The 12581-nt window shown below is 27.9% G+C and overlaps 1 protein-coding gene across 1 annotated transcript in view; it reads left to right on the top strand.

Moving 5' to 3' along the window:
- The first annotated feature begins 13 nt into the window (after positions 1-13).
- The window catches only part of LOC142318945 (uncharacterized), a 35875-nt gene continuing 23307 nt past the window's right edge, over positions 14-12581 (top strand). Inside the window, exons 1-4 of the mRNA XM_075355626.1 lie at positions 14-204; positions 646-740; positions 5569-5728; positions 8404-8604. Of these exons, the coding sequence (XP_075211741.1) occupies positions 703-740; positions 5569-5728; positions 8404-8604 (399 nt within the window). The 5' untranslated portion in view covers positions 14-204; positions 646-702. The remainder of the gene's footprint in view (positions 205-645; positions 741-5568; positions 5729-8403; positions 8605-12581) is intronic.

The following is a 12581-nucleotide window of genomic DNA, read 5'->3' as shown; positions in this document are numbered from 1 at the left end:
TAGAGTTCTTTAAAATTTTAATAAAAATTAAGGTAGATAACACTTCTAAAGTCATAACTAACTAAAAGAAACGTTTAGAATGTTTTAATTTGTTCGATAAAAGAATTCAGAAGTTAGACTGGCAACATTGACTGTCAAAATATTGTGGCGGTAAAAATCTACTGAAATTTGGTTATACAGATACTTGATTATTAGTAAACTTATGTAAGTATTTTTACAATAATCTTCAAGTTATTTAATATTGGCAGATTTGTGAACTGTATTTTTTCCGTGGACAATATTAAAATTTGTTAACCTAGAGAGAAATGTTTTAGTTAAATCCGTGATATAGTTGAAGGTGTCGGCAATGAGAGGATAATCATTTATAAATAATTGGTTTATAATTAGGATAAAATAATAAGTATTACGATTATGTGTGACATTAACAGAAAATCTGAATATCAGAATTATTACTTTATTGGGCCAAAAATTTGTACCTGAATGTAGTTCTAAAAAATTTGATTGCCATACGTGAAATTTATAGCCAGCGTGTAATGTCAGTTCAGTCTGCTATCAAAGAATATGCAGATTTTCTGTCTGCTGTACAATATTTTGCTTTATGCGTTTTGTTTTTTCAAGATTAAAAATTACTTTGTATTTTTACAGATTTTATTTATTTCAATTATATGAAAAACACATGATATTCCCTAATATGAAACAAAAATGAATAATACAGATAATTCCTATGATGGAAATATCAGGTAAGTTGCTCAACTGTTACTGTGCATGATTATGTTATTAACATGAGTAAATGTTTTAAATAAATTAACTACTAAAGAAATTTATATCAGAGATTGTATCTTATAAACATTATTGCCACTAACACGAATATTAATATTCAACTACCAACTTGAATTGATAGATGCTCATTAAAACTGTTTTTATATATTAAGCATAATTTTAAAGTTTGTCTTTCTTCGACATCATAATTCTACTATAAAAATTAAGTAATTAATATAAAACTAATTAATGATAAAAATAGTTTAATCTTCTCATCTGTTCTCTGTTCTTCTCAGCATACTGGTTCTTTCTTTTAACCTGTATTTTTAGAGTTCAATTTCAGAGATGTTTACTGTTACTTCATATACCGTAAAATACATCTTTCATATCACTGATAGGTTAGGCAGTAATTACAGATATGTATATATTTTTTCAAATAAATTTTTGTTGGCATTGACTCTGCTCACTGGTAAATCATGAACCAACAGCTAACATTTAAATTGCATCCAACATGTTTTTATGAGTGATCTGTAGGACCAGTTTATTGAATGTAAACGTGGCCTATGCCAATCACATTTTACCCTACGTCACACGCTTCAGTTCCCAAGATGTTGTTCCCTGAAGTAGTTACTTAAAATTAATAAGCAATTCATATGTATTCAAATTAAACATTACATATGATTCTGTATTCATGTTCTGAACCTTTCCAAAGAATTTAATGATAATATGAGCCAAAATTGTTATCATGTTACCATCATGTATTTTTCATTGTATTTATTATTTTAGGCTTACTTCTTATCATAATAACATTAATTTAAATTTTATATATTGTAACTGTAACACATTTTATATATTTGTGGTAGTAACACATTTACCTTTTTTTATCTCATTCGATTTTCAAAGAAAGTGTGAAGGAGTCCCTAGACATGCATATTTGTACATACAAGAAAAAGACCATCCCTAGTGATATTAGAAAGGTATGAACAAAACACTTTTTGATATTTATTGAGATATATGTAATCTTGACCTATGTGTAACATGTTTTTATAATTTGTTTCAACAAATGTATTTCTTAAAACATTTTTTAAAGGCATTATGTTGTAATTACAAATTTTTTATTTAAATCTTCACAGCAACAAGGGGAAATTACAGGAATCTTCAAATCTTTTCCACTTGCAACCATTCTTCTTGAGATTTGGAAACTGAAACTGCAATTTTTTTTACTGTAATTATCAGATTTTTATTAATCTGAACAGCCCATAAAAATCTACAAAATGAATTAAACAAGGACATAAGTTTAATCTATATGAATACTCCTGAAGATGGTTGTAATTTTTTACCTGAAATATTGATAAAGCAAATCATAAAATATCCCAAAGGTGTTTACTATAATATACTTTGGTAGGTACTGTGTTATTCTTGTTACATTTTTTAAAGATTGTTATAAATAAACTGTCTTCTCCATCGGAATTTAGAAATTTGATGGAAAACACCATTAAAGAATCTTACTATCCTTGACACAAACCTATCAACTTATATAACTGCCTTCATTCAACTTGTCTAAATCTGTCCTCATATAGTGGTGTTGAGGTTACGATTCTTTAAATTTATAAGATTGATTCTTTTTTTTTTATCTAAACATCTCTGTTATTAATAGCTTTGCATTAATGTTTATTACTAATTGTAGTTTTTATATTTTCACTAATTAAGGCTTTATAGTTTCATTAAATTTGTATATTACAGTTGTATTTATTAAATGGCGGATACACTGTTTTTATTAAAAGATTTATTGTAATTTTTATACGTTGAGTTTTTAAATTTTTTAACTTTAGTAAATAAGTTTGGTATTTACTTTTATTTCAGTGTAACCTTTAAGTAATCACTTTCTAGCATTTCATATATTGCTTTACATATCTTTTGAGTTATTATTTGTAATTATTAAAGTGATACTGCACACGTAAACTTCAAATCCTCATATGATTTTTCTGATGCTAGCAAAAAAATATTTAACACTATCCTTTGCACTAATTGCATCATTTTAATGTTTGTTTTTCGTGAAGTGTTAATTATGTCTTACCTTATTTTAATTACAATTTAAAATGTATTTCATCCATATGTTTTTTAAGCTGCCTTTTGAAATATTTCTAAATTCATATCATAAATTTAAATGTGTAACTTGTTATTTTTTTTTAATCATTCATTAACAGAGGTCTTAACAATAATTTGTAATCAATTTCATCCATACAGAAAATGTTATTTAAATCTTTTGGAAATATTTTTAATTCATTTAAAATATTTAAATCCATAATTTGTTACTTTTTTAACTTTTTATTTATATACATGGTCGATGACTTCCTAGCAGGATAAAACTTTAAAATAAAGTTACTGAGTTAAGTTTTAATGATATACTAGGTTAAGCAGAACCCACTGGGTTGGTCTAGTGGTTAACGCGTCTTCCCAAATCAGCTGATTTGGAAGTTGACAGTTACAGCGTTCAAGCCCTAGTAAAGCCAGTTATTTTTACACGGATTTGAATACTAGATCGTGGATACCGGTGTTCTTTGGTGGTTGGGTTTCAATTAACCACACATCTCAGGAACGGTTGAACTGAGAATGTACAAGACTACACTTCATTTACACTCATACATATCACCCTCATTCATCCTCTGAAGAATTATCTAAACGGTAGTTACCAGAGGCTAAACAGGAAAAAAAAAAGAGTAGGTTAAGCAGAAAAAAAATTGACTTAAATCTTCAACTTAAAATAGAAACAACTAAGTAAATTTGCAAATTAAGTTTAAGTTTTAATTTGCAAATGTGCAACTAAGCAAATTTTTTATTGTAATGAAAGCACAGGCTGGATATATTTCAATCAGCCAAAAAATAAATTTTGCAACTGTTTCAGTTAGAGCCCCGTAAGTAAAGGCATTTCATCATTAATATGTCCTAACAGTCAAATAACAGCAGTCCACTTTGGAGAATGTTACATTTATTTTCAAGGCATGTATTTAAAAAAAATATGTAAATTGCATTTTAATTAATTGCTTTTTATATGACCTGAAACAGTTTAATTTAAAGTTCTTATTCCACTATAATTAAATTTTTACTTGTGTGAAGTAAAGGAAGTATTGTGATCATGAAAAATTTCGGTTTTCAATTTCAACAGAAATATCCATTTTGACCATCCCTGAATCCATTTTGACAAGTTTCAGCATAACATCTATACATACTTACATATTTATCTCTCATAATTCAAAAATAATTAGCCATAGGATGTTGAAATTTTGCACCTTTAACGTCTAGTTGCGCACCTCCCCTTTTGATTGCATTTGAATGGACCAAACATGTCCAAAAGAGCCTAAAATAAAAAAATAAGATTTTGGACTTTTTCTTAGTTGCAGTAATAAGCCCTCATTGAGAACTTTCAACAATAAATCATAAGTGGTACTTATTTCCACTGGTTCCAGAGTTATAGTTAAATAATAATTAATGAAATATTTGGATCTTACAAGGGGAAGGCACATCGATTTGAATCTGACTTCATCTTTTTTTTTTTTTTTTTTTTTTTTTTTTTTTTTTTTTTATTTAAATATATTGATTTATTAACCTCTGATTGTAAAAAAATTACAATAAATAATAATTCAATAAAAAGAATAATAATATGAAAAAATATCAGAAGTTATTAATGAAATAAAATTTTATGCAGTTGTCATTTAAAAAAAATATGTATGTGTAATTTAATAGGCATGGAAGGAAGTCATGTAGTGACCACATCAGATTTTTTTATTATTTTAATCTCTGATACATGATTGTACATATTTTAATAAGCAAGATAATACAGTTATAATGATAGATGTAAAAACCCTTACCAATAATAGATGATTGTCTACTAGCTTGCATTTTAATTTTGACTAACCAGTTAATTAACATGAAGTTAATGGCATGAAAATAAGTACCACTTAATGATATATAATTGAAAAACTCTCAATGAGGGCTTATTACTGCAGTTAAGATAAAGTTCAAAATCCAGATGTTTTTTGATATTGGGCCTTTTTTTGGACAGTTTTGTCCAGTCGATTGCAATCAAAAGGGGAGGTGCACAACTAGATGTTACAGCAGTCCTAAATTCAAAATTTCAATATCCTATGGCTAATTGTTTTTGAGTTAAGTGAGATACATACGTACCTACAGATGTCACTCTGAAACTAGTTAAAATGGATTCAGGGTTGATCAAAATGTATATTTTTATTGAAATCTGGAAACGGAAATTTTTTGTGATCACAATACTTTCTTTATTTCAAACTTTTTTTGTCTTCAGTCATTTGACTGGTTTGATGCAGCTCTCCAAAATTCCCTATCTAGTGCTAGTTGTTTCATTTCGGTATACCCCCTACATCCTACATCCCTAACAATTTGTTTTACTTATTTCATACAAGTAATAAAAACTGACTTCAACAAGTAATAGTACTATAAAGTTACAAATAATTATATTTTTATTTAACTAAAGTAAAAGTATATACAATAAATAACTATTTTTGAGTCAGTATCAGCCAACACCAATTAAACATAAAGTTATGCAAAGTTAGTTCAACTGACTGCTTGGCAGCTAAACGGGATTCCCACATGTAAAATGGGATCTCAAAAGCATTTAAGGAGAGAGTGTCTCACAATCATATTCATCTTGAGTTCACAAAGGCATATATACTTGGTGATAGCATATGTAACTAAGTATCTATAATGTTAATGTGTAATTGTCGGTTCAAATAAATTATACCACTTATTTATGTAGTATTTTTATTTTGTTTAAAGGTGCAGTTTGTTATTATCACCATGCCTTCCAGTTCATAATTATGTAGTAGATATTACCAGTGATGGGAAACTGCTTGGTATTGGGTGTAATAAATCAATAGGAATTTATAACATAGCATTAGATAAAGTGCATAGTTTTTGCTGTGGATTAAGTATTAAGGTAATTAAATGATGGAAAATTTTAACAGTTCTTAGTCATTTAAATGTGTATAATATTTATGCAGGTTGTCAGCCTGACCCATGGGTTGGTCTAGTGGTGAATGTGTCTTCCCAAATCAGCCGATTTGGAAGTCGTTCAAATCCTATTAAAGGCAGTTACTTTTATACGTATTTGATTACTAGATCATGGATACCAGTGTTCTTTGGTGGTTGGGTTTCAGTTAACTACAAATCTCGGTAATGGTCGAACTGAGACTGTACAAGACTACACTTCATTTACACTCATACATATTATCTTTACTCATCCTCTGAAGTAATACCTGAACAGTAAAAAAAAAAATTGTTGTCAGCCTGTAGGTTACTTTAATGCTTCAATATTCTGTCAATACCTTATAAAAAACCAACTGAGTCATACTGGTGAGATCTAGCTAAAGTATTTGGAGAGCAGATTAATTTTTTATATTACATAATTATCTTTTTTTTATTATTTCTTTTTATTTTTTAATTATCATTTTATATTACTTAATTAATCTTTTATATTACTTTAATTTTAATTAAATTTAAGAGAAAACATTCACTGAAAACAGTTTGCACTAAAAAAACTGAAGCAGTTGAATGAAAAATTAAATGAATGCTTCTTTTTCTATACCTTAATTTTTTTTGCGAATTCTTTTCTTGCCCAAAGTTAAAATAAATTATCAGGGCAAAAGTTATCTAGAATCTTTGTATGTTAGTAACAAAAATAGAAAAACAGAAGTTGTCAAATTGGTTAAAAAAAAAACAGAGAAAAAACATTGAATTCATGGAGTTAACAATGGAGCTTGTGATGAAATGATACGAGCGATTCACAGATGATTCTGAACTTGCATTACACTGCTGAAAACTTTTTTCCAGTATCACCTGATCACCAATTTTACGTGCTACAGGACTTTCAAGAAACCACTAATGGTGGCATGTTTCATCTTCAGGATTGTGACCAGTAATAAAAAAAAAAAAAAAGGATTTATGGTTGTAACACCCAGCATATTGAATAAACATTCCAAATTAGGACTGCGGTAGAGAGTTAATTGTTTTTTTTTATGTTAAGGAGGGAGTGCATACTGAATTTCCTCCTCATCAAACAACGAAATCCAAATCATACAAAATTTAGAGGTGTTTGGGAGAGGACGTGCAGAACAGTTCATCTAAGCTGCGTTATATTAACAATTTGTTTTCACACTGACATTGCACCATGTTTCAAACTCCCAAAAAATAATGAAATTGTCTATAAACTGTCTTGTTTCAGTTATAATTGTAAGTTGAAGGTATGACATTTTGATGTAGGAAAAAGTCAGAGAGATTACAGATCCTTCTTTTTAGATTTCTACACAGATTTGGAAGCATGCAGAAACCCTGGAATTGTCTTATAAATTTTCAAGGACATTAACTCAAGAAGATATAAAGCAAGTATATCATTTTTTAGAGGAAGTTTGGGAACTTTTATAATGCATTTACTTTAATGTATACATGAGAGCATAGTCTAGAAACCATACTACTTAAATTTCCCAAGTTCTTATAAATAATTGCCAGAGTTAAATTCTAAAAATATGATTATTTAGTTAAATATTTTAATTTCTGAAGTAAAATTTATTTTACAAATATAAAATATTTAGATTTACATATTATAACTTTTTTTTTTTCTTCAGTCATTTGACTGGTTTGATGCAGCTCTCCAAGATTCCCTGTCTAGTGTTAGTTGTTTCATTTTGGTATACCCCCTACATCCTACATTATAACTATTATAACTATAAAATTAAATTTAATAGTCTACAGTGTACTTTTTAATTTATTTATAAAAAAGTAATTTCTTTACTTTTCCAGATATATTCATATTTTTACTCTTCCAGATCTATGAATTCATCTTTAGAAAAATCTAAATTACCAAAATACAGGGTGGCACATGAAATGAACCATTTGGTTTAGTTAAAAAATATTTATTTGAATTGCATTACAGAAAGGTAGAATACAATGGGTTTACTATATACCTGGAGATTATGTTCTGCTTATTACATGTTCAATATGACCACTAATCACATCTAGCAACTTCAACATGAATTCTTATATTGTTAATAACTCAACTACACATATCCTTGGTTATCTCATCACATGCCTTGATGATCAGCACTTACAGTTCCATCACTGTATGAGGTTGTTAGGGAAAAGTTTTTCCCTTAGAAATTCCCAAAGAAAGTAATCACACGAATTTCAAAGTCTACATATTGTTTTAAATGTGCGTGACCACTAGTTTGAAACCATCTTTGTGTAAGTAGTACCAACCACATTTTTCATTTCATTAAAAAACAACAGTCGTTATGCACTGTTCAACAGTCAGTCTTCCTTTGTCAGCCATCTTGGAATGATACACAAACAGCGCACTCAGAAAGAGAAAAAACTAATATTCATGAACTCTGCTGTCTTCTGGCAACATAAAATCCATTAATAATAATTAACCTAAACAATTATTACCAAAGCAAATGTTGGATTATTTCATGTGCCACTTTATTTACTTTTATATTTCTCCATTAAAAGCCTTAGTCTACACAAAAATTCTTAAATTTATCTTCATTACTATTCTCTAATGTCTTTCTATCTGTAATGTCTTGTCTATGTAAATTTAAAAATATTAAATTTTTTTAGAAAATTGTTTTTTCACCTAATGGCGAGTTATTGGCATGTACATTGTATGAAAATAACATAATAAGAGTACTTGTTTTTGACATAATTCAATTTAAACTTTGGATGACTGTTGATGGAGACAGTGACTTCACCTCTATTGAATATTCATCATTATTTTGGAGTCCAAAATCAACATTCTTATGGTTCACTTGGAATGCTAGTGTAAGTATTACAGTAAAATACTGAAGAATAGTCTTGCTATTTTTTGTCAGCAGATTAAGTAAATTACAAAAATAGAATTAATTTTAATTATCTTCACTCTTCAATTATTTTGATAATGGTTTTTACTGACTTTGATGATTCATATTAAAGGTTTTTCCCATTCATTCATTATTAGCTTACAATATTGCTACAACTAGCTATGTTTCTAGCATTTAGCTATCAATGAAATGCGGTGAATGGAAAAGTGAATCTTTATTGAACTTTTTGTAGACAAAGACCAATACACTTGAACTGCATAAAATTTACTTACATATAGTGCAAATATTAAATATATATGTGTAATATTTTTGCAAGTTAGTATTCCCACCTTCTATAATTATTTTTACTGCATAATTCTTATATATTGTTATTATAATTATTATTTATATATTTATTTATTATGGTTTTACGGCCAACATGGGACCACTTAAGTCAATTTTAGTTGGATCTTTTCTGAGAAAAGCATGTTATTTTACTCTTCCGAGCTGCCCAGTATTTCTTCATCCGTTCAGATCTTGCTTTCTTTTCTTCATCCGTAAACACCCTCTTCGTTGTACTTTGTCGTTTGTCTGTCTTTTGTTTAAATCTAATGCTTTTGTCTTTTAGCTTTGTAATTTTTCTAGTTTTATTCTGTAGGTCAGTCAGGGAAATTCCCAATTCTTTCATATCTTCTCTAATTTCTTTGATCCATCCTACTTCTAGCTTTTGGAACCAGAGCTTTTCAATGATATTTCTTGACAGTCTTGTTTCCGGTGTCCTTATAAGATGACCAAAGAAAGAGATTCTTTTTTTCTGCATAATATCAGTAACAGGCTCTATTTCTCGATACACCACCTCATTTGGCACAATCCACCATTGGCCTTCCTTTTGGTCTTTTTTATTGATACACGTTCTGACAATTCTCCTCTCTATTTTCAGATTTTTTTCAATTCGGTTTTTCTGAGTGATTTTGAAAAGGGTCTCGCTTCCGTAGGTGACTTCTGGCTGTACTACAGTTTTATAATGTTTAAGTTTTGTTTTAGCAGAAAGGCATTTTTTGTTATATGTGGACCAAGTTAATTTTTGGGATTTAATCATTTTATTTGTCCTGTTTTGCCATGTCACTTTTTCATTTAAATTATAAGTTATTATTTCCCCTAGATATTTAAATTGTTTTACTATTTTAATTTTCTGATTGTTTACCGTAATGTGCTCTATTACCAGAGGATCTATGGCCATTAGTTCAGTTTTTTCGAAAGAGATATGAAGCCCTATCTTTTGTGCTAGGTTTTGAAGGGTCATGATTTGCGTTTTGGCTTCTTGAATATTATTTGCTAAAAGAGCGAGGTCATCTGCAAATCCTAGGCAATTTAGTGTGATGGAGTTTTTCTTAGTACCCATTTTTATATTTTTGGGATTTATTTCATACCATTTTCTCATGACAAATTCGAGGGCGCAGTTAAAAAGGAGTGGTGAGAGGCCGTCTCCTTGCCTCAATCCAGTTTTTATGTAGAAGGGTTGAGAGAGTTCACCTCTGAATTTCACTCTGGACTGGGTATTGGTTAAAGTTAATTTTATCATGTTTACGAGTTTAGGGTGAAGGCCCAGGTTTTTCAGAATATTCAGCATGGATGGTCGGTGTATACAATCATATAATTATTATATATATATATAACTTTTTGAAAATTCAAATAATTCATCACCATATTGACCACTGTGCTAATTAAATTAAAAAAAAAAAAAACCACCAAACACAATCAAAAAAATAAAGATTTATTGAAAGATTGGATATTTTAAATAAGAATCCAATAAGAAATATAATTAGCCATAATATTAAAAAAAAAAAAAAAACATAATATACTTAATAAACAAATAATAATGAAAGTTTGAGATTATCAAACTAAAAAATAAGCTTAATGATAATGATCTAATATTGTTCAAATCAGACAAGATTAATACACCCATTGTTATACATAAAAATAAGTACAAAGAACTTATGGATAATTATATTGAAGAAAAATATTTTAAAAGTGATAAAAACCCAACAAACAAATATTTAAAAATGATAAAGGATTTAATATCAAAATATAAAGCAATATTTAATTATGATGTTAAATTAGGTTATCACTTAAGATTGTATCTATTTGTTCTATCACTCTCAAAACTTATTGGATTACCAGAGTTACATAAAATAAATAATCCTGTAAGACCGTTAATAAAAATTTAAAACAGCACCTACATATTTTATAGCTAAAATTCATAAATAAATTAAATTCTATTAAAGCTAATTCTAACACTAAAGTGGTAAGTTATGATATCATGAATTTGTGCTCTAATATTCCAGTTGATAAAACAATAGAAATAGTAAAAAATAATTTAAAGGAAACTCCAAAGTATACTAATGCATTGATGTAAGGAATATTATCTTCAAAATTATTTTGAATATGAGAACGAATGTTATTCACGAACAGGTTTACCTATGAGTTCACCTATATCTGCAGTTACGTCTGTGATTTTTTTACAATTTTTTAAAAGTATTATAGTTCATGATATATTGAGTACACACCAAATACCAATATGGATATGATATGTAGATGATATTTTGTTCATATATAATCCAGTTATAAATAATGAACATTTGATCATTTTAAATAAACATAATAATTGTAATGAAAATTTAAAATTTACATGCAAAATGTAAATGTAAAAAACCTGATTTTAGAGCTATTACATTATATAAAAAACAATGAAAATTAACTCAAAAAAGAAATAGATGAGGTAAAAAAAAAAATAGCAATATTTAATGGTTTTGATAATAAAATTGTGTAAAAGTATATAAAAAAACACAGTATAAAGTACCATTATAATTTTACAAAGTTGCAACAACACAGAGATTAGTAATAGTTTCCTTGGTACTTATCGGTTATTTTCCTGCCCATACAATCATTGTTTAAATCAATGTTTTAATCAAACTTTAGTTCTTAGATAGCACCATTGAAACGCTATATTGAAATAAGAAAATAAATAAATAAAATTATAAATATAATCTGACCAAACTTAACCTATGCTCACTAGTCAAGGTTAGCGAGCATAGGTTAAGTTTGGTTAGATTATACCATACCTTCTTTTTTTTCTTAAAATACAGTTATACAAATAAAATAATGGAAAAAAATTACTAATGTTTATGATGAAAATAAATGTAAAAAAGCATATAAACCAAATAACCATATCATAAAATATTAAGGAATAAAAATGATGGAGAGGATTTAAGGGGAATATATAAAATTAAATGTAATAAGATTTATATAGGTAAAACTAACAGATCTTTTAAACAAACGTTTGTGAAACATTATAATGCTTACAGAAACAGAACGAGAGGTGTGTAATGTGGCAGACCATTTGTTGCAATGTAAATGTAGTATTATTGATTGTAAATTAATTTAGAAATTTTGGAAATTTGTGATAACAATGGTGCTTTTTCCTCTACTTACAGTTGTACATCTACTCCCCTCTGCAAGCACCATACCATAACTACTTGGCTATAGATGTGTAACATTTTAAATTTACATCATTCCAGAAATGGCAGTGTAGTTGTGTTGTTACAAATGTTATGGTTGTTAGAATGTTATGTTTTCTAAATTTTTAAGTTTTTAATTCTCTTTTGATGTAATTATAGAATTATGTACCAACTGGTGCAGGATTCCACCAAAGTCAATTATTGATATTAGTTTTTTTAGGGTTTTATACTGTGTTTGGTGGTGTGTGTGTTTTATAAAATTTATATGTATATATATATATATATATATATATTTTTTTTTTTTTAACTGGTTGGCAAGGTAAAATTTATACTGTAATTGTAATAAATTAAGTGCAATAAATTTTACTTTGTATAATATTGTTACAAAATACTGAAGTAATAGAACTACTAGTAAACACATCAATAATTTTTTTTAGCGTAC

This window comes from Lycorma delicatula, chromosome 2 (assembly GCF_047948215.1).
Source record: "Lycorma delicatula isolate Av1 chromosome 2, ASM4794821v1, whole genome shotgun sequence".
NCBI classification, from domain to species: Eukaryota; Metazoa; Arthropoda; class Insecta; order Hemiptera; family Fulgoridae; genus Lycorma; species Lycorma delicatula.
This window is presented reverse-complemented; position numbering and strand designations above follow the sequence as displayed.